Source organism: Pteropus medius, unplaced genomic scaffold (genome assembly GCF_902729225.1).
Source record: "Pteropus medius unplaced genomic scaffold, Ma_sr-lr_union100, whole genome shotgun sequence".
NCBI classification, from domain to species: domain Eukaryota; kingdom Metazoa; phylum Chordata; class Mammalia; order Chiroptera; family Pteropodidae; genus Pteropus; species Pteropus medius.
The window spans coordinates 324473-349842 of record NW_024341754.1 but is presented as its reverse complement, the minus strand read 5'-3'; the positions used below and the strand labels follow the sequence as shown (position 1 = coordinate 349842).

Below are 25370 nucleotides of genomic sequence, written 5' to 3'. Positions count from 1 at the left end.
TTAGTCCTAGATTTGCTCTCATCTAGGAGATCTCACCAATGCCCGTAGCTCCACCTTCAATATAAACAATTAAACCAATACAAACGAGTTGACAGATTTACATCTCCAGCTGCCACCTCTCTTCTGAGACTCACATCCTCCAAGCCACCTCTTCTTTGACCTCTTACCGTGGATGACTCATAGGGACCTCAGACTCAATGTGTCTAAGACCAAACTCATGCTCTTCCCCCTGTAACCTGGTTATCCCCTATTGCTTCTTTCCTCAGTGAATGGCACCCTCATCATCCAATTGTGGCCAGATGCTCGGATGACAGCCCTTAGAGTGCCCTCTTTCTTACCCCCACATTAAATTCTTTACAAATTCCTGTCCATTTTACTTCTTATATAGTTCTCTGATATTCCACTTCTCTTCATCTCTACCACCATGAATCAAGCGACCTGTTGCACAGACTGCTTTAGCTTCCTAATTCCTAACTGGTGCTCTGTGTCCATTCCCTTCTCCCATCTGTTACGTATAGTGCAGATGGAATGATCTTTTCAAAATGCAGATCTATTCATGTCTCTTTCCTGCCTAACAGCCTTCGGTGGCTTCTCTTCACTATTAAGGTAGATAGTAATATTTTAGACACCTCATACATGGTCCTGCATGCCTGGCCCCATGCTCTCTACAGCTCCATCTCACTTTTCAAACTCTCTGCACTGAAATCACACTGGCCTTTTTTTTTTTTTTTTTTTTCTTTTTTCAATGCCATGCAACCTTTGAAAAAGAACAAGCTGGTTTTTGTGCCTAGGCTTTTCCTCCCCTTTAGTCAAGTTCTTCTAATTCTTCAACTATCAGTGGAAGCATATTGGCCTTAAAGAAAAGCCTTCCCTAACTCCTAGAATTGCTACTTAAAGTGTGATTTACAGACCAGCAGTACCCACATCACTCAGATGCTTGTTAGAAATGCAGATCCCCAGGTGTATATACATTAAAGTTAGAGACACACTTCTCCAAGAGATTTGATACCTCATTCCAAGAGATTTGGTATTTCAATCTTTAATCTCAGGTAAGGGCTGGAAAGGAGTGTCCTGTCAGTCTCATCCAGGAATTCTACGCCCTCTTCTCTCCACCGAACCATGCTTCTAATTTATCTCCTCTGTTCAAAAATTTTCCAAACTTGGGAAACTCTTCTAAAGCATTTAGCAGCCTCTCACTATTCCCCCGCCCCGCCCCATTTCAGCATCTCTGTGGGATGCTGTCACGGCCAATATTCCTTGGAGATTTATCTGTATCCTTGTGTCTGTCCTGGAATAATAATCTCTTAATTTTGTGGTGCTGGGCTGTTTATATGCGTTATTTTGTTAGGGCCAACCTCCTATGAGATGAACCCGGGACTCAGAGGGACTGTCAGGGTTTACCTACAGACACACAGGTACATGGCGGTTCTGGGACTTGCACTGAGACCTCTGACTCTAATTCCAGGCTGACTCTTAAAATATTTCCCCAAAGATGATGGAGGAAGCCTTCTGTTATGTCTTCAACACAGGGGTGAATTTTGGTGGACCTGGAATCTGGAAATGAGTTTTCTTTTGAGAGTGAAATGAAGAAAAAGAAACCCATAATAAAGAAGGCAAATGCATAGGGGATGCCAAAACACTAGGATCACTATTAAAGTTTGGGGTGCCCATCACTGTACCCGGGAATCATCTTGGAGGAGCAGAACCGAAGCAATACACCTGTGGCTTCAACTTCTTCCCTCTAGGAAAATGGCTAGAGTGATTCCCCATCTAAGCCATGGCTCATTGTTTCACCAAAGCCCTGAGGACCATGGACTTCCAGCACACTGCATCCATCAGCACCTTAGCTCCTCTAAAAGATGGTGTTCAGAATGATGGTCAGCAGGAAGCCTGGGAAAGGGAGTTTAAGCTAGGCCCTCTTGGGTTAACCTAAGGGAAAGAAAGAGTTCCCAGGCCAGCTGGCAGCACTCTCCAGAAAGCCAGAGCTAACTCGTGGCACAAAGCTGAGGATAGCTGGGGTGACCTCTTCAGCACAGCACCTTTGAAGGCCCTCATGTGGCCAGCCTCTCCACAAGTGCACCTCTCTAACATCATTTGACAATGAAGTCTTGGAGGAGAGTAATCAGTGTCCGTCTTCCAGGGATGCTAGTTCTCAGATTCTTCTGGATTCTCTCATCCTTGGGGTCTCAGCTCAGATATTAGCTCCAAACCATCTTGTCTAAAGTCTCCTTCAATGGGCTCTCCCCTCATCTACTCCGTCCTTCACATCACCTTGTTTATTTCCATTGTCAGCAACTGACTCATTGATGTCCATTCCACCCCAGTGATGTACCTTCGGAACTGCCTGACACATCATGGGAGTAGAGAACTGCCGAATAAACAGTTGTTGAAGAAACAGCAAAATCTACCCCACTCCCACACCCTAAAGGCATCTTGTCCATAGTGTGTCTCATAGGTTTGGCTGAGGGGCATTAGGCCCGCCCCCTAGGTTCCCAAGAAGCAGAGTCAGAGGACCAGACAGCAAGGGTTTATTGAGGTGCACACCCAGTAACCAAGGTTCAGCTCGCTCCCATTTCTGACAGGGAGCCCTCTAGCCTCTCCTAGACCTTCACATTCTTGGTGGCCAAAGTCCTTTCCCTCACTCTCGACTGTGAGGCGCTAACGTTCTAGAGCCAAGAAACAAGGCAAGGGGCCCCGGGTGGCCCAGGTTTCAGTCACCTGATTCTCGGTGGGGCCAAGCTTCCAGAGGTGGTGGCAGTACAGGGACCAAGAACCTCTACCCCAGGCTGAGGGAAGAGGGAGAGTCCAGTTCCCCTCTGTCCCAGAGGGCCTGGCACTTGCCCTGACAAGGTAGGGAATAATATTAAATAAAAATAATTTATACAAAATGGCTCGTACAAAAAGCTGCGAGTTAGGGAGAAAAGACGCCTCTGTGAGACCGAGGTGACTGGAAGGGGCGGGGAGGAGGAAAGAGATCATCACTTCTAGTCCGTAAAACAGAGCCTTCCAGCTGCCTAAGGCCAGGAGGGGAGCTCTGGTACGCAGGGGAGGGGCAGATCAGAGCCAAGGGTCCCTCAGGGGGCAAGGCTGGTGAGCAGGTTGGTGAATTGCAGAGCCCGCCCTGCCAGCTCTGCCACACACTGTGCCATCTCTTCAGTTGCAGGGCTGGATGGGTAGCCAAGGGCGGCTGCCTTGACAGCTAGCACAGTGGCCCGCAATGCTTGGCCCAGTGCTGTACCTGCAGCCCCAACCTGTGCTCGGAGAGGTGTGGAAGCTGCCAGCCGGCTCAGGGTGTCCCCAACAAACACCAGACGGTGAGCAGCCACCACCACCTGCTTGCTGTGGGGCACGAAGAGGCGTGGGGGCTGGTTGGCCCGAGTGCTGGACGTCAGGGCCTCCACAGCCGCCTGCAGTGCTGAGTAGTGGCTCTGGCACTGCCCTGCGTAGAAGTGCAGGAGCTGCAGATCTCCTGTGGGCAGAACCAGCGGCTCCCCTGTGGAAAGGGCCTCCTGAGGGCAAAAGGAGTGGTCAGTGGGAAAGCTCTCATTAGCATTGCTCCTGCCCTCACTTCCTTTCTCCTCTCCTCCCTTTGTTCCCCAGTTCTTCTTTTCTTCCTATTGCAATCCCTTTAAGCTCTTACCTCTGCCCGTCAGGAAATTTAGATTCTCAGAGTAAGTGGCAGGAAAATGCTCAGAGTTGATGTCAGTAAATCTGGATTCAAACAACCTCAAACAAGCCTCTGACCTTCTTTGTTTCCTTATCTCTAAACTGAAGAATCTAGTACTTCACTGTCCAATATAAACTTCACACGAACCACATGTGTAATTTTAAAATTTCTAGTAGCCACATTAAGAAAAGTAAGAAGAAACTAGTATATTTTAAAATCCCAAAAGAAAAAAAAATGTAATTTCAATACATAATCAATATAAAAATCACTGAGTTGTTTTTTCATACTAAGTATGCAAAATCTGGTGTGCACTTTATATTATGGAACATTTCGATTCAGGCTGGCCATATTTCAAGTGCTCGATAGCTGCATGTGGCTAGTGGCTACCAAATTGGATAGTGCAGATCTACTATCTGCCTCTTAAATCTGTATACTGTATCAATTTGAAGACAAATTGATACGGTATACAGAAAGGGCTCAGAACAGAGCATTGCACACTGTCAGCTCCATATAAACACTAACTATGGCTATGATTAGTGGTGACGCATGTGATGTGCCTAGCACAGGGTCTAGCACTTGCTAAATGCCTGATAAATGGTAGTGACTGTGATTAAGACCATTCTAGACAGTCAAGGAGACCACCTCACTTTTCTGAGGCCCAGAGAGATTAACTAACTGGCTGCTTCAGAGACCCTGGTTTCTTAATGGTGGAGCCAGGTCTCTTAGGAGCCCAGGAATTCAGTTGGAAGGAGACTCAGAAGTCACCTGGCGCAGCTCTGACCCACAGCCCGGAAACTTTCTGCTACCAAATGCTCCATTTTCTGATTCTTCTCCAACACATTCTTTCCCCTCTTTCCGAATTCCTGTACCCTTTTCTAAGTTCCAGCCCCTTCCGGCTGAATTTTAACTCCTGTCTACTCCAACGGTTCCATTTCACTGAACTTTCACCCCTATCCTAATCTAGTTCTCTCAATGGTTCAGTTAACTTCTGCCAGGTTCCTGCTCCTCTTTCCCCAGCCCCGCCCCTTTTCTAGCATCACCCCTTGTGTTACCTGCTGCTCCAGTGGGCCCCTCTCCTGCAGTTCAGGATCCCCTGGGAAGGCCTTATCCAGGGGCCTAGATCCCTGAGCTTTATCCATGCCCTGCAGGAAGGGGTCAGTATCTCAGTGCAGGGGTGGGGGAACAGAGTAGGGTGGCCTCCCTGGTCTTCCTGGCCCTCCCCACACCCTCTCCGTTCCTGAGGTCTCTCCTGCCATCAGAGGTTGCAGTCCCTGGACTCCAGGTCTGGGAGAGCTCTGGTGGCAAGTCAGAGGGCTCAGGAACTCCAGCCTGGGTTTAGGGGGAGGAATGTGCACTGGTACAAGTGGTGCGGCCAAGTACTTGGGTCCCAGGCCAGAGGGTGCAGGGCCAGTGGAGGGGAAGGAAGGACGAGAAGAAGGGTCTTCATCTGGGGCCCAGGCCTCCTTGATCCACCCCCTGGTTCTCCAAGGGGCATTTCGGGTGGGGCTGGCTGGAGGAGAGCTCACCTTTAGGTGGACGTAGTCATACTCCTCGGTCATCGGGATGCCCTCATACTCATTGTGGTGTCCTGCTGAATTGTCCTCCACTTCCCCCTGCTCTGGACCCACCTCAACCTTAGGGCCCCCATAGCCAGGCAGGCGGGGTGGGGGTGGGGGCAGAGGCCTGTCCTGGATGCTGCCTTTACGGCCTGGAGCAGGAGAGGGAACAGGGGAAGGGCTGGGGGCTTCAGGGACAGGCAGGGCAGGCAGAGGGCGGCGAGACAGGCTCTCAGCAGAGGGCAACCGGGGCCTGTGTGAGGGTGGAGGGCTTCTGGCCAGAAGAAGGGCCAGGGTGTCTGGGTCATTGGAGGCCAAGGCTCCCAGGGGCTCTGGAGAAGGGGGTGTCTCTGGCCCCAGCAGGGGTACGTCATAGATGCCTTCGTCAGAACCCCCTTCTTCCCCATCTGCTAGCAGTTCCTCGGGTGCTTCGTACAGATTGAGCAGGGCTGATGCTCGTTTCAGGTTGGAGGGGGCAGCATAGAGGGGGGGCCCTGGTTCTCGGCCCCCCTCCCACTCCAGATCTGGCTCCAGCTCTGATGGTGGCTTCGGGGCCAGAGGGACATCATAGGGAGCTTCGTCCTCTCCAGGGGGCTGCGGGGCAACCCGGGCCAGAAGGTGGGAAAAGGAGGCAGGGGTGTCATAGGGACCACTGGCGGAAACTCGGAGGGCAGCAGGGGGCACATCGTAGACCTGGAAAGGGAGCAGCCAGTTACCCTCAGACTCAGCCACTGACTCCCTTCAGAGCTGTCTGTTCTCTGCCCAACATACATACAGACCTCTAGCCCTCACCTCCAAGGCATCTCCAGGGGTAGCCGGTTGTGTCCCACTGCCTCTGGGAACCTTGTAGATGGGATCAGGGGAGGGCAGGCAGGGTCCAGCTGGAGATCCTGAAGTCAGACAGGGCCGAGCTGGAGGTGGCACCACATATACCTGGGGGATCAAACAGAGGGGTGAGGAGGAGTGGCGGACAGGGAATCAGATAATATATGTGCTTTGGAGGAGCACAGATGCCTTCCAATCCCCTCCCTGTCCCAGGGGGAAATAGAACCCCGGAATGGTTGACAGGCTTCTTAGAGCAGAACCCAGAAGAGCTGTGGTTTCAGGGCTCTCCCTGCCCCACCTCACTGCAGGCCACAGCAGAAAGGAAAGGGGCTCTCCTGGCTTGGGAATGGGAGGGCTCCAGCTCTCACCTCCTGGTCCTCATTGCTGTGCTCTGGGGCTGGATATGGTGAGCCAGGCTCGGCTGGGGGCACCTGGGAGAGGCTGGGCTTGGGTGTTGGGCCAGCTGGAAGGAGCTTCACTCTGTTGGCGGGCACAATGCCCTGCTGGCCATGCAGGGAGCAGAGGCACCAGCCATCCAGCCCACCAGCGCCCTCCCTCTGCAGTACCCGTAGAACGTCCCCTCGGCGGAAGGACAGCTCCTGGGGGGACTCGGCGGTGTTGTCGTAGAGTGCCCGGGCCAGCTGGGCCTGGTGGATGAGGTGGGAGTGGGGAGAGGGGTCTTCACACACATATCAGGTCATGTTACCTCCTGCTCAAAACGTCAGAGCTTCCCATTTCCCTCAAGCTAAGAATCTGACCTCCTGACTCAGATCTTCCTGAATGGGCTCTGCCTTTTCTCCCGCTTCATTCCCTGCACGCCCCTCTTCCTTTCTGTTCCTTAAACTAGACAGGCTCTTTCCCACCTTAGGGCCTTTGCACTTGCTGTTTCCTTTACCCAGAATGCTCTTCCCCTGTCTGGCCCTTTTTCGTCCTTCAGTTCTGCTTAAATGTCATGTTCTCAAAAAGGTCTTTTTTTCACTCTTCCTCCACCCCCTTCTGTCTGTACTCATTGTTTTCTTCATAATACTTTATACTATTTGTCTGTTTACTTTATTATCGACTTCTTCCCTTACACTGTAAGCCCTGTGAGAACAGAGACTGCTATATTCCTAGCCTCTGCAATAGGGCCTGTCCTGGAATCAGTCCTCAATAAACATATGCCGAATGAACTTCCTCCAAAGCGTCGTATATACGAGGAAGTACTGCTCAGATCTCCCACAGGATCTCCTTTACCTTCCCTTTTTCCCAGTCAGCAACCCCTACAAGCAAAGATTAGATGAAGCAGAGACCCCTCATTCTGAGGAACTAGGATTGGCCCAGGCCAGACAACGCCTAGTCATAATAAGGAACAAACAGAAATTGAAGCATTGTTTTGTTCTCAGTCTGAGCAAATAAGTTTCTCAGAAGAGGCTGAGGTTACTATGGAGGAAAGTATATACGCTTTACTCTGTGTGTGTGTGTGTGTGTGTGTGTGTGTGTGTGTGTGTATGGAGGGGGGCTGGTGGACCCACCAAGAGCAAGCATTTATCAGCCTGTTTCCAGTCCTGTCTGGTAGGAACATCTAAACTTTTCCCTTGGAGATCCACATGCGCAGATGATAAGTCACAGGTATCAAGTGCAAATTATGTACCCAGACACTTTGCAAGTGTTTGCACTAATTGTCTCATTCCATTTAATCCTCACAGCAACTTTAGGAGGGAGGAGCCATCACTGTCCCCACTTGGAAAGGAAACTGAAACAGAGAGGTTAGTATTTTGCCCAACGACATACAGCTAGTGTACCTAGTGTAGAGCATGATTTGAACCCTAGGCTGTTTGCTTCCAGAGCCTGCACTCTCAATCACTCCTCTACTGCCTCTCCACAATCACAAACTTAAGGATCTACTTTTTTCTTCTTATATTAGTAACAGTGGTTTGTTTAGTCAAGAAGGTCCATGGCTCAAACGTGACTCAAGTGCATATGAAGTCTTTATTATACCTAATTTCCCTAGTCACCCTTTGGCAGAATCAAGCTTAAACCTCTCACAATATTGAAATATATTCCACTTCAGTTATGTCTGCTATGTGACTGTGCCTGCTGGCAGGATCTCAGGCAGTGATGGCTTACACAGTGGTAGTGGAGAGAGGTAGTTAGGCATTACTGAGCAGGTAATCCATATGGACTAATTCAGTACAAAAAAGATCAAGCTAAAGATCTCTGGTAGGTTGTATTTGGCCACCAGGCCCTGGGGAGCAGGACACCCTGCTCGGCCACCATGAGGGCATGTTTCTATTGGCCAGCGTTTCTTCTGGATGGTTGTCCAGCCCTTCCTGGCTGAGTGATTTCAACAACAAATTGACTTTTGCTCTTGCCTGATTCGAAACTCATCAAACCATTTTCTGATTATATTGGCTTCTAAAGGATATTGTCCCATATAAAGAAAACATGATAACCAGATGATACAAATTCCTGGTTAGCATGGTACTTTTCTTTCTAATTACAAATTTTAATTAAATCGATGTTTTGGATCTAGCCAGAGAGTTAAGAGAACACTTCTGAGCCAGGAAGAACTGGGTTTGAGTCTTGGCTTTATCCTTTTCTGCCTGGGTGACTTTGTGCAGATCGTTAAATCTTTCTAAGCCTCAGTTTCCTCCTTTGTAGAATTCTATATCCATATCCAAATATACATTTTTGGATAATAACAGTACTATCATCACTGGGATGTTGTGAAGACTGGGAGATAATGCGTCAAACAATCAGGACAAACCAAGACAAAGCTTAGGGCCAATAAATGCTCAATAAATATTAGCTGTTATTAGGATCCTGTGAGTTTCATTACCATAAACGCCATCACCCTCCACCTCTGGTAAAAAGAAAAATCTACCTCTTGGGACTACATAGCTGACCAGATGGCTCCTGAGCCAGCATCTTTATGCCAGGGTATACCCACTATTTTCAGGATCTCCCTCTCCCCTGGCTCTGAAAACTGTTTTTTTTTTTTTCTCACTATCATACAGATGGAAGAACTAAAAGGAGTTTGGTCTGAGGAGTAAAAATTGAATTCATCCTGGAGGGATATGAGAGGATGTCAGGAGCCATATTACTTTTTGCAGCCTCACACTCCTCTTTCCCAGAGTACCCATTCAGAGAAGGCCAGAAAGCAGGTGGCAGCCTCGAATTCCCTGGGAATCCTAGGGCCTTAGGGAAGGGTGGAAAGGGGACAGAGTTGCTTGGAGTCGCACTACAAGGAGTACAAGACAGAATGCAGAGGTGGGTCTGTGGAGAGCTCCTCCCAGTGTTAGGTTTGAATTCTATCCAATGGGGCCAAACCTCTGGGCCTAGCAATTGCGGAAACCAAGCAAGAGTTGCTGATAGATTGATTGATGATGGGTGTGGCTACTCCTGCTCTACCCCCTCCTCAAAGACTTGGCTGACTTGTGAGGGAGGGGCTGCCTTAATGCGGGATGGTAGGGGGCCACAAACTCTCTGGGAGGCCTCCTCTTACTGTCCCATCATGCCAGCAGTCTCCTCCCTTTGTCCCCAGTCTCCAGAAAGTGGCCAGAAAGTGGCTGGCTGGATATCACTCCTCCCCCATCCCCAACTATCTTCTCTTTCTCCCTGCCTGATCTCCCTCTTTTGCTCCATTTTCCCCTTTTCTCTATCCCTTTTCTAGAAAAGGGCCTCCCTGAGCCCTCTGGCCTCTCCCATTTTCCTGGAGCCACCTCCATCCTTTCAGCCCCTCTCAACCTTTTACTTGCTTCCCAATCACAAGCCCCTGCCAGCCACCAGTGGCCATCTGTTCCACTCATAAAAAAGCAGATAGGACTCAGGCTAGACTTGCCCCCTCCCCTCCATCCAGGGGCAGCCTCTAGAAAGAAAAAGAGAATGGGGAGGAGGGAGGGCAGGGGCACCCAGACCCACGAGGAGCTAGGGATGAGGAGAAAGGGAAACAAAAGTGAGAGGAGAGAGACACAGCCTCCTGGAGAAGAAAGGGACCACGGAGAGAGACAAAGAGAAGGCAGACATAAAAGTGACAGGAGTGCAGGGCAGCTGTGAAGGTCTCTGCCCCGCAGCCTCCTCTCCGTGGCAGACTCACCGACGTGGCTATGGCCATGGCCTCGGCCTCCCGTTGGGCCTGCTCCAGGCCCGGCTCGGTTTCGCTGACTTCAGCAGTGGCTGCCCCGCACCATGGAGGCGGCCTCCGGCTGCGGCGCCTGAGTCGTGGCCTTCGCGTAGGTTGGAGGAGGAGAAAGAAAACCCACAGAACTCCCCAAATGGGAGGCAGCTTGGCTGAGGAGGAGGAGGAGCGGGGCGGGCCGGGGCGTCGCTGCGGGACCTCATCCAAGGGCGCGCGCTCTGCACTGTCCCCGCGGCCTCCCGGGGGCCGCCGGGTTGGCCAGGCCCCCGGAGCTGCCTGCCCTAGGCCGCGGAGACACCCCAGGTCCGCATGGGCCCAAATCTCTCTTCTAGGGCAGGGGCAGGCGAGGAGGCAGGAGCTAAGGCTGCGTTCGACGCCTCTCCAGGCCGCTCAGGACGGCCCCGAGGGCTGGGAGAAGCCGCTGGGGCGGTTGGGCTGGACGAGCGAGTTTAGGGGCCAACCCAACCCAACCCAGGGCCAGAGAGTCGGGTTCCCAGGGCTGTAGCCGGGGCGGCCGAGGTGCTGCAGCGGAGAAAGGGAAGGAGGAAGGAAAAGCTATAACTGAGCCATCTGCCCCTCTTCGAACTCGCCTAACTTGGCGAAGGGAGGCCAGGCTGACGCCAAAGGCCTGCGAGAGCGCGGCCGTAGGGCTGCGTTGCCCCAGGGGCTGCTTTCAGCCCAGACACTCGCAACCCCGGCGGTGAAGCGGCTCGCGCTCACGCACATTCGCTCTCCGCACGCCCAGGGTCTGCGGCGCCGCGACGGCACGCGGCACGGCTCGAAGGGGCGGGACGGCCCTCCCCAAGCCGCAGAGGGGCTCACCCGCCCTCCTCCGCCCCTCGGCCGTAGCGCGCTGGGCTCCCGGCTCCCGGTCCCACCCACGGCCCCCTGCACCCGGCGCGGGCTTGGCCGCCCCGCTCACGCGCACCCCGGGCCGGGCCCCTCGGCGCCCCGGGCAGTTCCCAGGTGTCTCTGGGAACGGAAAGGCCACAAAGCAAAAGAGGCAAAGAGAAGGCGAAGGAGAGGCAAGGGGTCAGGGGCCTGTGGACTCGCCTGGAGGTGGGGTGGGGTGGACACTAAGAGGGCTGGGAAGGGTCCGGGGGTCGCGCGTGGCCTTCAGGCTCGCCTCCCGCTCGCCGCTCCCCTGCCCTCCCTTTCCCGTGCTCCCAGCTCCCTTTCAGTGCAGTTCCTTTCTCCTCCCCTCGGGCCCTCTCCGCTCCGGCGCGGGGATCAGTCCTGAGGATTAAGAGAAAGGAGGGAGGGGAAAAGGGAGGGGAATGGAAGGGGCGGAGGAGAAAGGAGGACGATCCCTCCAAAGGCGGGTGTTGAGTTTCAGCTCAGGACCCTCGGGCCAAACTGCACGCCCCCTCCCGGCCCCTCTCCCCGGCGCCTTCTTCTTCCCGACGTCGCGGCGGCCCTCCCCGTGGCTCGGTCCGCTCGCTCCTGCGAGCTTGCTTCTCCCTGCCACGCCCCCGCTCTCCCCTGCCAGCCCCGCGCCTCTCAGCCTCCCTTTCATTAGCCCTACATCTGTCTTTCCCGTGGGAGGGAGCGCGCTCCTTCCGCCTTCCTGGGGTCCCCAGCGCAGCGGCTCTTCTCCCTTGCTTAGCTTTGCCTCTGCAGGGGTGGCAAGGTTAGCTGTTCTTCCTGCGCGGGACAGGCCAGGGGTCTGGGACTGGACGTGGATTCTGTCCCTGGCGAGAGAATGTGCAGTCTGAGCGTCTGGTCCCAGAGCTACACAGGGGCAAGTCGTGCCGCCTCTTACAGTCCTCTGCCAGTCTGAGCCTGTCCCTGGTCCTCGCCTTAGCACACTCCTGCTGCCACGAAGGGCAGGCGTGGGAACTGCCGGCACAAAAGCGCAGAAATCTTCTAGAGGAGCTGGGATCTGGCCTCCCAGGAGTTTCGGCTGAAAGGACAGGGCTCTCGGCTCTCCACACCTCTCCTGACATATAACTTACCCCTTAGTGTGTGCACTGCCTCCCTCCAGCTACCGCCCCTCTCCTAGTTTTTCCTTTGGGGGCACGCATCAAGGCCTTCCAGAGGCTGGAGGGGGAAGCCAGCCTTCTTCCGTTTTTGAGGTTCCTGGTATTTAAAAAGTGAAATGCCAAACAGGATTGAAAACAGTCCATGTTCAGTATTTACGTTTAACAAATTAACACTTCAAACTGTCGATGAAAGAAAGGTCCAAACCTGTAGAGAATTTTCATGAGTTTATTTGAGCCAAACTAAGGACAATGTCAGGAAGCAAGATCTCAAATGCTGTGGAGAATGGCGGTTTTGCAGTTTCTTTTATACATTTGGAATTAAGGAGGGAACTTAAGGAAGGTTACATGAAGGTGGAAGACAGCAAGGTACAGACAGGATAGTTAACAAGATTATGTGCTCCCTGAGGGAGCTTACACCTTCAAGGGGTCACTTCTGGCATTTCAAAAGTATGTTAACCTAGATACAGAAGACTAATGGACAGGGCTTGCTTAAGGCAACTATTAACCTTTTAACTAAAGAAGTTATATGCCTGGGGTGTGACTACCCACCATGATCTGCCCAGTTAAGAATTTATCATCAGATCACCCTGTGAGATTACTTCTGGTCACAAAACTTGCATGTACACCCCTTTTCATCCACAAAACACATAGAATAGACTCTATGTATAACCTCATTTGGCAATAACATAGAAAGTCTAATTTAAGGCCCTTTGTGAACTTGAGGCCTCGAATAGACAGATGCTCCCTCTACACATTCCACAGGCTTACACATCCAGGCATTTTCCTGGAGGAGAGGAGGTGAGAATATCTGCTCTGGGTCCTTCCCTTCTCTATTACCTGGCACCTGTGAGGAGCCTTCTGCACGGGGGAGGAGTGGAACCTTCGGGATGGACTAGGAAGAGATTCTGCGGGGAACGTGGGATGGACGATATTAGTTCTGGGCTTGGCTCAGAGATGGAGAGCAGACCTGGGTGAGGGCCTGGGAATCCTGAACAGAGTCAGACTCCCTTAGGATGATAGAGGAACTTTTAAATTTCCAGATGCATCCGAAGGAAGAACTCCTCCATCCCAGCTCCAACCTGGTCCAGCTCCCTACAGACCCCAGCCCTGGGGGACCTGGCTGCCTGAAACCCAGACATTCAGGGGAATGACTCTATAATCTCTGCCCAGGGGACTGCCAAGGCAAACTGGGGCTCAAGATAGAGGTGGGCAGGAAACCCAGTTCCCAAAGATGAATGCTCTGGCTGGCACAGGGGAAATAGATGAAGACCAGAAAAGGCTAAGCAGGAGGGAAGCTCTAGGACCAGGCAAAATGGTTGTTCGGGAGGTGGGCAGTAAGGTGCAGTGCCTGGGAAAATGTAGTTGAGGGCAGCAGAGTGCAAATCTGCAGGAAAATAAGACTGCTTCTGGAGTGCCTAGGCACTGAATGGAGACAGACTTGGGAGTGAATCCGGGGTGATTAGCTGTGTAACCTTGGTCAAGTTATATAACATCTCTGAGTCTCAGCTCATCATCTGTAACCGTGACTTTGGTGAAGAGCGAATGTGTGTAAAGTGCCCAGCTCAGTGATCTCCCTCCACTTTTTCTCTCCACATTGGCTCTCCCTGCAACTTGTGCTTTCATGAAAAGCTGAAAGGGTTTTTTGCCGAGGGCAAGAGGAGCCTTTTCTCTGTCCCTATGCCTCATTCCTTCCCTCTCCTTCACAGAGGTTGAAGGTGATTCTAACTTGTTCAGGTAAAGCTGTGGGTTCCAGGTAAGGTTGGAGAAAGCCCAGGCTGGGTGGGCAGCTAAGATTCTGGGTTGGGCATGGTGGCAGCCTCAGGCAGCCAGGCCCTCAGCTTTGGAGCTTGCCTTTGCTATTTACAGGGGAAAGAAGGGAAGGAATCTCTCTATCTGGCTTTCTGGGTACCAGTCTTCTCTCCCCTTTTCAGCAGGGCCAACCGGCTGGTCTTCTACCCCATGACTTCCTTGACCTGTTCTTGTTTCTCCTGCTACTCAAAACTTCTCAGGTGCTCATGCATTCTTCCAATTCTCCTCCCTTTGGACCCCTCAGCATCCAGATTGCCTGGATTCTAATCCTGGTTCCAACACTAGCTAATGACCTTGGCAAGCTACATGACCTCTTGGAGACTCTGGTTTCCTGTTGGTAAAGTGGGATAATAATGGAACTGATAACATCAGCTTGTTGTGATGATTAAGAGAATCCTGAGAACAGTGCCTGGCCTATGATGTGTAAATGTTGGATATAAGCTACTATGACTGTTATTTGATGCCAGCCCCAGAGGGCAGCAGAATATCAAATACATAGTGCCTGCCCTAGAGGAAACTCACACCAGGTGGGTCTGCCTGAATCCAGTCAACATCTCCCCACTGATCTTGGAATAAAATCCAAATGCTTCATCACAGCCTGTAGTCCCCTATGTGGTCTGGTCCTTTCCTGCCTCTTCCACCTCATCGTATCCCACTTCCCACTCTCATCCTTTGTTTTCCATCCACATGGTCTTTTCCGCTTCTTAAAGACGCCCAGCTCTTTCTCACCTCTAGGATTCTTCATGTCCCACTCTTTCTTCCTGGACCCCTCATTCCCCAGACCCCTTTCCTCATGAAGTCAAATTCTGAATCTTCAGAAAGACCTTCCCTGGCTTTCCAAATTAAAGAAAGCACCCCCCCCCCACCCAGTAAATTCCCTATCTCGTAACACTGTTTCATTTTCTTCATAGCTCTTACTATTATCAGAAATTATCTTGTTTCCTTGTTTATCCTCTGTCTCTTCCTAAGACGGTAGCTTCGCGGGGCTGGGATCGTATCTGGCTTGTTCTCTTCTGCATTCCTAGCATTTAGAATAGTACCTGGTGTATAGTAGCTACTCAATAAATATCTGGTGAATGGGCGAATACATGGACAGCCGGGACAGTAGGTCCTCTGTGGGGAAACACCAACGTCCAGCTGAGAAGGGAGTTGTGGGGCTTCTTGTCCTGTGCACTCTGGTTCTCCGTGTCTCCCAGGCCAGACTGGGTTCTCTTTGAATGCAAGCTCCTGAGCCTAAGCATCTCTGTAACTAAAGGCAACACTACAAATAATTAGCAACCAGTACCATTATCACCTACAAAGTGCTCTACCACAGCCTGTAGGACCCTATGCAGTCCTACAGTGGTCTGGAGGTGCCTGCCTGAATCAGGCCTTTAGATGCAGGATTCCAGGGAGGTTGTAGGGCTGAGGATATCATCGGTTTAGCAGCAAGGGCAGAGGTATGTCAGCATTTTAACCACCAGTGCCCCCACCTCACATCAAATGAGTGCAGAGAAGCTTCAATAAACTCTGCTGAATCCTATGGTTTCAGTAGTATTTCAGGAGCTGAGGTCCAGAGCAGCTAAGTTGGTTGGCACTTTTGTAGCCATCCAGGTTACACCCCTCGTCCCCGCCTCCTACTTCTACAAATAAAGAGAAAGGACCAAAAAGGGCCCAAGGTTAAGAGCTGATCAGAGATAGGGGCAAGACTTCAAGGCAGCAAGTGAGGATTTGAATGTCTTTCTGAGTAAGGACAAGACAGCTGTACTATAGCTTTCTGCAAGCCCAAAGAGCCTTTCCTGGCCAACGATGGGAGTGTATTCCATCATATCTTCCCTTCCCTTTCCTACTGGGTACTGATCTCTCTTCCCAGGGACACAAGGGTGGGACTCTCAGCAGGTCCCCTCTGCCTGCCAGGTCAGGCCCAGGCAGGTGAGGACACACTGGGAGGCACCCTTGATGTCAGGTGCTGGGCAGACTTTCCTTTGCTCTCACCTCCAGCATCCTCCCCATTGCCACCCCCATCTCCCCACACCCCCAAGGATTCCCTGGAAATTGAAGTGACTCAGGGATTCCAAAACTAGTCACCCCAGGAGGAAAACCCTCTGGAAAATGTTTCTCATGGCAGGGAGTCACCCCAAGGAGTCCTACAGAGATGCTACTGAGATAAGGACAGAGGCTGAGCAAATGGGAGTGGGGTGAGGGTGTATGGCTCAGAATACAAATTCTCTTGTCAGGCCTGATAATCAGTGGGGCTGTGTGCTTGGAGGGGCCCGCCCTCTGCCTTTCAGAGGTTTCCTCCAAGGAAGTCCTGGTACAGAGGCAAGGGTCACCCCAAAGGCCTCTCCTAAAGGTCAGTGTGGATCCTTTGCAGCATCAGCAAGTAAAACAGGTAGCTAGGATCACTTCCAGATCTTTCAAGCACCCCCTCCTGGATGGAGGATGGGGTAAGATCAGGAGGCCTGGGTCAATGTCAGGCTCTGAGGCTCTGATTGGTTTTGGGGAGATCTGTACCGATCCAGCTGTTCTGGAGGAGCTCTTGCCCCATCAGAGCCTTTTCTGGGATTGGAGGTTCTCAGGAATACCAAGAGCCACCCTGGGGCCACATGCCAGACCAAAGACTGCAAAAGGGAGCAGTGGGTTCCAGCCAATAGGGCTGAATGCTTGAGTGGGCAGGAATGCATTGTGGACTCGGGCGGGTTCAGGTGAGACGTGTCCCCCCACTCAAGCCCAGGTAAGTAAGAAAGCACTCACTGCGAGGATTTCTCTTCCATTTGCCAACCAGGGGTCAGCACAGTGTGGTACCTCCATGCCAGGAGCTTAGTTGGAGTTGGTCAGGACTGGAGTGGAAAACCAGTTCCACTCCTTCCTAACTGTGTGACCTTAGGGAGGTTACTAAATCTCTTTGGGTCTCAGTTTCCTCGACTTAATATGAGATAATAGGGACAGTAGTTTCCACTTCATGGTTTTTTTGGAAGGTAAAATGAGCTGATGCACGTACAGGACTTGGCGCCACCCTGGTACCTGACACACAGGAGCCAAGGCCAGCGGGATGTGTAGGTGAGAGCATCTGAGAGCGCAGGGGCACAGAGTGGGGCAGTGAGAGCCAGGCAATGGACCGCTACCTCAGTGCTCTTCCTAAGTGTCCCTGATCTCCCAGCCCTCACTTGTTTCCCCTAAGCCCTGTTACCCACTGCCCTCTAGTGCCCTCACCAGAGCAGCTTCTCCCAATCCTTCAGAATGCCCCCTGACCTCATCACTCCTTTGTTTTGGGACTGCTTTGCCCTAGAGCGTTTGAAGGATTCCTCCTGCTATGCGGGGTTGAAGATATTCCTTGTTCCCTTTGTTTAGTTTCGGAGTCCTTGGTTACTAGCTGAGTATTTTCTAAGGGAAAGCACATGCAAATCAGGAAATATCATTCTAGATACAATGTCAGTGTATGGTGTGTGTTGGAGTAGGGGGGTCGTAGGTGTGGGAGAGGGGGATCAACGGGCAAGAACGAAGAGAAAAGCCCTGGAGGGAAGCAGGTTGTGGCTTGCTCTCAGCACGTGTCTCCCAAGCGGCATGGCCCCTGGCTGACCTGTCTTTCTGGTCAGGCCCAGCTTGAGCCTTGGTGAAGCACGCATACCCGCCCCCACTAATACCTCATTACCTCAAGCAACAGCTCCCCTACCACAACCTTGTCCCCACTGCCTTATGAGTGGGGGTGGGGCCAGGCTGGTCTCTGGAACTGGGACCTCCTGGGTCTAAGGTGAGGCTATTACTAGGCCCTTCCTCTTCCTGGCTTGACCTTCGCATTTGTGCAATGGGAACAGTCACCCACAGCTTCTTCCATCAGACCCTACACATCCAGCCAACAGCCTGATGGGATGGGGGCCTTTCTGGCAGTCTAGTGGGATCAGGGAGAGTCCAGAGAAGCTTAGGGAAAGGGCAGGGATGGGGGTTTGGGTGGCCCCTGGCAAAGTTAAGGAGCATGTAATGGACAATGGGGAGAAGTCATAGATGTTGAGGGTCATAGAAGCTGGGTCATCGAAGATGAGGAAGGGGTCAGAAAACAGAAGGAGTGAGGGTCACGGGAAGTAGAGTGGAAATGTTCACTAAGCTGGGTGATCGGGAGGACTTCTGAGAAGAAAGGGAATGGTGGAGACAAGACCCTGGATGGGAGCGGCAGAGGTCATGGAAATGAGGCCTCTTGAGGAGAGTCCAGATGATATTCTCTAATTTTGGGTACCAAGCCAACCAGGGAAATTCCCATAATGCCAGTTCTCAAAGGCTCAGAATAGCAGAATACTATTGTTTGACCCCATGCCAGAAACATGCCAAGAACAAAATTTACCCTATAGGCTTCCAGGCTTACAATGATGTTTATCACAACTTCCATGAGTATAGCATCTTAAGCAGCTTTTGGAAACACTGTCAGGTTTTCTTTGGTTTTGTTTTGTTTTTTAATCTCAGGTCACTCCCTCCAAAAGGTAGTGGAAATAAATTTGAATAAACAAAACAGGTTTGCTGAAAATAAAACCAGGACTCCTGAACCGCTCCAGCCAGCCTGCTTCCACAGGGCCTTCCTTGCCTGTCAACCTGAACAGCACTTGGCTGGGCGAGCAGCATCTGCCATCCGGCATGTACCAGGTGAGCGTGCAGAGGACTGGCTGGGACTGTGCCCAGCGGGAAAGGGGCAGAGGTGTTGCTGGGAGTGGAGGGAGGCTGGGCTTCCAGGTTTGGGGCTAGGGGTCAGGTGGAGCTAGAAACCGGGATCTCAGGTAACAGCTGGGGGAGGAGTACCTGGATTAGATAGGAGCAGTTCTCTCACTGGCCTTTTCCCACAGGTGGTTGCCTTCTTAGCAGTAGTCATGGGAACCCACACCCTCAGTTTGCCACTTCAGAAGGATCGTACCCACTGGCCCAGCTGCTGCCTCAGCAAAGGTCAGGACCCCACTGAGGAGTGGCTGAAGTGGAACACTGTGCTCATGCCTTCCTCAGAGACTGCTAGCTTCACCCACCACCCAGAATCCTGCAGGGCCAGCGAAGACGGACCCCTCAACAGCAGGTCCATCTCCCCCTGGAGTTACGAGTGAGTCTGCTCTCCCCTCCCGAGTGCCCGTATGGGTGCCAGGCAGGGTGTGTGTGAGCGGTCAAGGGAGTTCTACCCAGTTCCAGCTTACCTGCCCCTTTTCATCCAGAGATGTCTTAAAGGTTTGGGGGTTAGACAAGGCCTAGTCTAGGTCCTAGCTCTGACTCTTATTGGGTGACCTTGGGCCAATTATTCAAGGTTTCAAAGCTCAGGTTATATTTCATCTGTAAAATGAGATAATACCACATAGGCTAATGTGCAGGTCATATAAAATGATGTACGTAAAATCTATACTTAATTCATAAAATTTTGGTTTTCTTCTTTTTTCCTCCTCCTGCTTCTCCTTCCTCATCCCCATAATGGCCATGCTTTTCTAACTAGAATATCAGGGAATCATGGTGTGAAATAGGCACAAAGCATCCCAATACCAAATAGTCTACTCTGGGCCATGAGTGGGTTATAAATATGCCAGGATAATGAAACTTTCAACTCGGGGGACAGCTGAGCGGCTGGAGCTGTAGGCGGCTTAACTTGGATCTTGAGCAGTCTTAGTGTTTAACTCAGTGTGCCATACAAATATTATAATTCTCTATTTGTGCCACGATGTGAAAAATATTAGGATGTGCAGAAATGGCAACGATGAAGTAAAATATTAAAAATTAGGGCCTTAGGGATTGCATACATTTTTCTCCTTCTGTCTTGTTCACATAGGGTGTCTGTGTTCCCACTCTCTGTAAGTCTAGTTCTGGCTTAACCTTGGCTTTGGGGATGGATGGAGAAGTTTGGTGAGAAGGGAGAGGGTCAGTTCCGATTAAGACTAGATCCAGGGTGAAGACTCCAGGTCACCATGCTTTGAAGTGGTTTTAGAAGGCTGGCTGGGTCCTGGGCTAAATGTGAAGTGTGGGAGCCTCTCTGGAGAGGCTGGGTGCCAGATGGCTGACTCAGCTGGGGTCCCGACCCCTTGCTGGAGGCTATGAGGTCCTCATAACCACTCAGCTGGTCTTTTCCAAGGTGGGTTCTTTGCAACAGTCATCCCACAAGCTGCTCCTCAGAAAAAAAGTGATGATGTCAAGTAAGTGTGGGAAAAGCTGCTGCAGCCCCAGCCCCTTGGAGACTCACAATGTGCTCGGCACATTAAAGTCTGCAAGAAGTACACAGAAAAGGAACCATTAAACTCACTTGGCCACAGACCCCACCTCTTGCAAGGTACTTGTTAGGGAACTCACTTTGGAAAATGCTGTGCTAGCCGAGCCCCAGCTTGCAAGGGCTTGTCTGTGTGGAGAATGGTCTTACCACCCAGCAGTTGTTTCCTGCTGGGCTTCTGGAGTCCCAGACCTTTGGGACACCCATTTTTCAAGATTTTTTTTTTTTTTCTTTTGGACATGAGATTCTTTCAGAATAAGTAAATAAGTCTCACCATGTAATCTTACATGCACTTATGATACACAGTCTGGCTGGAGGACTGCAGGACGTGGTTGACTGTGGGGACCTCTGGGGAGTGGGACTGGTGGGGAGACAGACTGTTACTCTTCACTTTATACTCTTTCATGTAAGGGCAGTTTCTACTTTTATCATATTAAAAAAAACCCACCCAAAATGTAATAACAAAGAGAAACCTCACGCCAGAGCCCAACGTGTATATCAGACAGAAGCGGAGCTGGTCTAGTGGAGACTGAGGCAGGATCCTGCCTACCTTCCCCTGCCTCCCTAATGGTTTCAGGACCAGTTGGAAAGCCAGGCTTCCATCCCTACTCTCACAATTGGGGAAAATAAATCCCGGAGAGGAGAGAGTGGCTTGTTTAAAGTCACCCAGCAAGCGGGTACCAGAGCTAGGGCAAGAAGCCAGGACTTCCAACCACACCATTTCCTTCCTCTGGCATTTCCACCCATCCCGGTCCCTGCTTCTGTCCCGGCCCCTTTACACAGCCAGCCTCTATCCAGGGTCTGACTGACACGTGCCACTCCCACAGGTTGGACAGGGACTTGAACCGGCTTCCCCAGGACCTGTACCACGCCCGTTGCCTGTGTCCACACTGCGTCAGCCTACAGACAGGCTCCCACATGGACCCCTTGGGCAACTCGGAGCTGCTCTACCACAACCAGACTGTCTTCTATCGGAGGCCGTGCCCCGGAGAACAGGGCGCCCATCATGGCTATTGCTTGGAACGCAGGCTCTACCGCGTCTCCTTGGCTTGCGTGTGTGTGAGGCCCCGTGTGATGGCCTAGTCATGCTGCCTGTGGCTGGTTCCCTGTCAGAACACTGGAACTGGGTGTACAGCTACCTGCCACAGTGAGCCAGGACGCCCGAGTGTGCAGCCCCTCCAAAGCACCATCTGAAATAGCAGGATCGTGGGACAGGAAGGGTACTTTGCGGGGAACCGCATTTTGCACTTTTTGGAGTGAATGAGAAATGCAGAGTGAAGCAGAGGGAGCAACAGCTGCTCGAGGCCACTGGGAGCTGATGTTCTGGCATTTCCTCTTGGAAAGGTCTTCAAAGCTCCACCCGTTCCTGAAACCCACCACTCTGCCTCTCCCTTTCCACCCAGCCCCAGCTGCCTTGGCGCAGCACAGATGCTTTCTTGATATTTTTCCCCTTGCTAACAGAGAGATCCCCATTCCATTTATTTGTTCATTTGTTCATTCATTCATTCATTCACTCATTCATCAAATACTTGGTGAGCATCTACTTTGCACACATCCTGGTATAGTTACTAGTCTTCTGACATGGGTGACTCCGAGGAAGATGCTGTTATTGAGCATGGAGAGACTAATCCAAATAAATAATCTGTATTTAAAAGTGGCCTAATTTGTCTTTGGCATTCTGGGGACCCTAGCCTAGTCCTTTCTCCTCCCCAGGCTCAGCCCTTACCTACCACTCTCTTCCTCCTCCTTCCAGTTTCCGCTGTGACCCTGCACCCCTTCCCTTCTCTGGCTCCCTGGCCCACACCCAAACACTAGGGTGGGGGTGAGGCCACTCTCCTGGCATGCTGGAGAGACAGAGGCCCATTGAGGTACTGCAGCAGACACACAGCTCCTCCTTGTCCCCCCAACAATCTGCCTTTGTCCTTCGTTTTGGCTGCTACAGCTGGGTCCTGGGGGTGCTGCCCAGGCCAGTCTCTAGTTCCTACCCTCCCTAAAAGCAAAACGGAGGAAGGATGAGCCAAGGAAGAAGGTTAAGGTTAAGGGAGGGGACACAAACTTCTCTAGGCTTAGGTCTTTGGGGGCTCCTAGTCCAGCCCATTTCTTGGCTCCCCTCCCAGTTCCTGCCTGTCTCCACAGTCCGTTGACTCCTCTTCCCGCTCCTCCCTTCTCTGAGTAAGGGGAGGGTTTGCCACGCCTCTCTAGCTCCTCCCTTCCCCATGTGCCTCCAGGGGGCTGGTGCAGGCACAGCAGGGCCACCCTGGGCAGCTGGGTGAAGGCTCATCTGGGCATTCCTCCCGTGGCGGCCGCCTTCTCCCAGGACCGCACAACAGGCCTGCACACTTCACTTTCAGGTTTTTGGTAGTGCCTTCCTTCTCCTGTCTGCTTCCCCATCCTGCCAGGTTTCCGTCTTCCTGTTTTCCTTCCTGGGCTGGTGGCAGTGAGGGGCTGTGCCTGGTGGGCCCCGAGGAGATGCTCAGTGCTTTGGATCGTCGTCGAGACGGGCCCCCTGAAGAGGGGGCAGCTGCAGGGCTCCAGGGCTTCGCTGTGGACAAGACCTTTCTCTCCTCCCTCAAAGGCATCTTGCTGGAAACTGAGCTGGTAACAGCAGCTACCCCAACCTGTCTCCTAGCCTTGGCTCCCCTGCTCTTCCCACCACCCCTCTTCCCAGGCTTTCTGGACATCCTTCCTACCCCCAACTGCCCCTCCCTCACCTTCTTCCTGCCTTCTTGATGCCTCTGCATCTGGAGGCAGTTTACAGCAGGTTTCATTTGCGGCAGGAAGGATTGAAGTTAGACAGGACAGCTTTCTGGGACATTGAAGGAATGCAAGATACAGGGACCGGACAGGGTTAACACCAGCCTGACTTTCCCGGGCTCTAAGATGGCCACTTCTTCGTATGTCCAAGAAGTCCAACTATCATAAAGGGCAGACTTCCTTCAACCCCGTTGTATCTGTTATCTATTCCCCATGAACATCTGTTCTTAGGAAAGGATCTTCCCTTAGTCACTTAGCAAGGCAAGTCTTCTGCCCATATGTCACCCTACAACGCTAGAGCTGAAGGGGCGCCCAGAATCTACTGTGGGGTATTTGTTTTCTAATCCTTCTCTTTTGCCATGGAGGCATAGGCTTTAGGCCTTGTTGAATAGGTTTGAGGCGTCCAGGAGTGGAAAAAAGCATGGGCGTGGGGTGCGTCCTGGGGCGCAGGCTGCTGCAGGGCCCACGTTCACACTGTCCTCTGTGCCCCAGAAGGACACAAAACTGCTAGGGCTGCTGGAACGGCAGGATAGGGGTGGCTGGTCATCCCCAAGTTAAAATAATCGAATCCTCCTGGGCTGACAGAGGTAGGAGGCTGGAGACAGCCCTTGGTGGGCAAATGCCCTGGAATATGGCTTCTGTCACCAGGGATGGGGATAATTCCAAGGACAGGTGGTGGGGGCCAGCCCGGGGGAGCTCCTGAGGAGGGGAAGGCCAAAGTCAGGCTATGCCTGTGTCCCCCTCCTGACAAGTCCACACACTCCGTCCTGCAGGCCCTGACCTTCATCATCTTCATCTGCTTCACGGCCTCCATCTCTGCCTACATGGCTGCAGCACTACTTGAGTTCCTCATTACGCTCGCCTTCCTCTTCCTCTACGCCACCCAGTACTACCAGCGCTTTGATCGGTTGAACTGGCCCTGTCTGGTGAGGGACCCTGCCTCTTCCACCCCTTTCTTCTTAACCCAGAGTTTTCCTTTCTTCTCCCAGCCTCTCTCCTTTTCCTGAGTCAGTATGGGGGCTGGTCCTCAACCCCAGCTGGGCTTCACCCCGAGCCTGTGCCCTGAACTCAAAACTGCCTTGACCCACACTGATTCACAGTTGTTGAGTCACTGACAATGAGAATGCACATCCTTTAGATCTGGTATCCCACTCATCAAATGTCCAGCCCCAGCCCCAGCCCTGCCCCCACTCTTCTGGCAGGTGTCCCCCAGACCTGCCCCTTGGCCTCAGCTGCTGAGCCTGAGTTAGCCCCACCCCAGATCCCTGGCTTGCTGTTCTGATTTCTCTGCATTTACTTGCATCCCTTCCCTGAATAGAGTGTGAGCTCCCTCTTTTTTTCTCTCTTAAGTGCTTTATGTGGTGTCCAGGGGCGTTTCCATGCAGGGATTCAGGGAATGAGGGGGATGCCCTTGCCCTCTAATTTCTCTCTGACACTGCACCCCGACCCTCCCCACCCCAGGACTTCCTCCGCTGTATCAGTGCCATCATCATCTTTCTGGTGGTCTCCTTTGCGGCTGTGACCTCCCGGGATGGAGCTGCCATTGCTGCTTTTGTGAGTCCAGCCCACCCACCCACCCCTGGAGCTCTCCGGCTCCCTAAGGACCTCTGGCTGGTGCTGCCTACTTGCTGTGCCTTCCCCCAAGTCCAAGCCAGTGCCTGGGCTCTGGTCCACACCTTGCCCCATACCACTCACTTTCTTCCCCTGAATACTGGACGGCCTTTGTGGTGCCACTCCACTCCTGCTCCACAGGTTTTTGGCATCATCCTGGTTTCTGTATTTGCCTACGATGCCTTCAAGATCTACCAGATAGAGATGGCGCCCAGGGCCACCCAGGGTGAGTGTCTAAGCTCTGGGAGAGCAGATGTCCCTGTCCCAGTTGCTCCAGCTTGACATGCCCTTCCCTGCCTGGCTCCATTTCCACAGGGGACCAGCAGTGACTCCGGGGCTACAGCCAGACCAAGGGGACAGAGCGGACAGTGGAGCTCAGGCACTTCTCTCTTGGATCCACTAGTCCCCCAGCCCATTGTCCTCTACCCCAGATCTACAGAGATGGAGCCTGGCCTGAGAAGTCACGGGACTTCTGTGTGGGCCATCTGGCTCCTGATGAAGCTGGCCTGGGGAGGTGTTATGGAGGGAAGGGTGGGCAGGAAGAAGCTATTCATCCTCAAATTAAAAGAGTCAAATCCTACTGGTCAGTCTTTTTCTTTCCCAGAAATTAGGCATATCAGGAATCTAAGGAATTTTCATGGAAATGTTACATGGAGCAGGTCTTGGTCCCTCCTCTGGGACCAGGTCTGAGCATTGAGGAAGTGGGAAGCTAGACTGAAGATGCTGAAGACATCTGTCAACATAAAACTTCTGTGCCACAGCTCTCTGTGTGCCGGGCCACTTCGTGGTGTATCTGGTGGAGAGACACCTGGACTTCTGTGTCTGAGAAGGCACAGCCTTCCCTACGTGAGTA

General features: G+C 52.2%; 3 protein-coding genes across 6 annotated transcripts; 2 read left to right on the top strand and 1 right to left on the bottom strand.

Annotated features, from left to right (window-relative positions):
• Positions 1–2512: 2512 nt before the first annotated feature.
• EFS (embryonal Fyn-associated substrate) lies at positions 2513–11567 on the bottom strand. Of its 3 annotated transcripts, XM_039851356.1 has the most exons (7): positions 10124–11567; positions 6615–6695; positions 6417–6479; positions 6016–6156; positions 5194–5916; positions 4720–4809; positions 2513–3509 (listed from the first exon to the last, which is right to left on the bottom strand). In XM_039851356.1, exons 1-7 carry the CDS (start codon positions 10139–10141, stop codon positions 3075–3077), a joined length of 1551 nt encoding a protein of 516 aa, XP_039707290.1. In that variant the 5' UTR covers positions 10142–11567; the 3' UTR covers positions 2513–3074. The 3 variants fall into 3 exon arrangements, with proteins under 3 accessions (XP_039707290.1, XP_039707287.1, XP_039707291.1); XM_039851353.1 differs by having other exon boundaries at positions 6417–6695; positions 10124–11566; XM_039851357.1 differs by lacking the exons at positions 6417–6479; positions 6615–6695 and having other exon boundaries at positions 10124–11565.
• IL25 (interleukin 25) lies at positions 10140–21299 on the top strand. Its single transcript, XM_039852118.1, has 5 exons — positions 10140–10259; positions 10770–10941; positions 18497–18567; positions 18699–19009; positions 20980–21299. The coding sequence occupies exons 1-5, from the start codon at positions 10140–10142 to the stop codon at positions 21233–21235; spliced, it is 930 nt and encodes a 309-aa protein (XP_039708052.1). The 3' UTR covers positions 21236–21299.
• A 1086-nt stretch (positions 21300–22385) lies between these two features.
• CMTM5 (CKLF like MARVEL transmembrane domain containing 5) lies at positions 22386–25079 on the top strand. Of its 2 annotated transcripts, XM_039851153.1 has the most exons (5): positions 22386–22750; positions 23680–23832; positions 24368–24460; positions 24659–24743; positions 24833–25079. In XM_039851153.1, the coding sequence occupies exons 1-5, from the start codon at positions 22622–22624 to the stop codon at positions 24844–24846; spliced, it is 474 nt and encodes a 157-aa protein (XP_039707087.1). In that variant the 5' UTR covers positions 22386–22621; the 3' UTR covers positions 24847–25079. The 2 variants fall into 2 exon arrangements, with proteins under 2 accessions (XP_039707087.1, XP_039707098.1); XM_039851164.1 differs by lacking the exon at positions 23680–23832.
• The last annotated feature ends 291 nt before the right edge of the window (positions 25080–25370 follow it).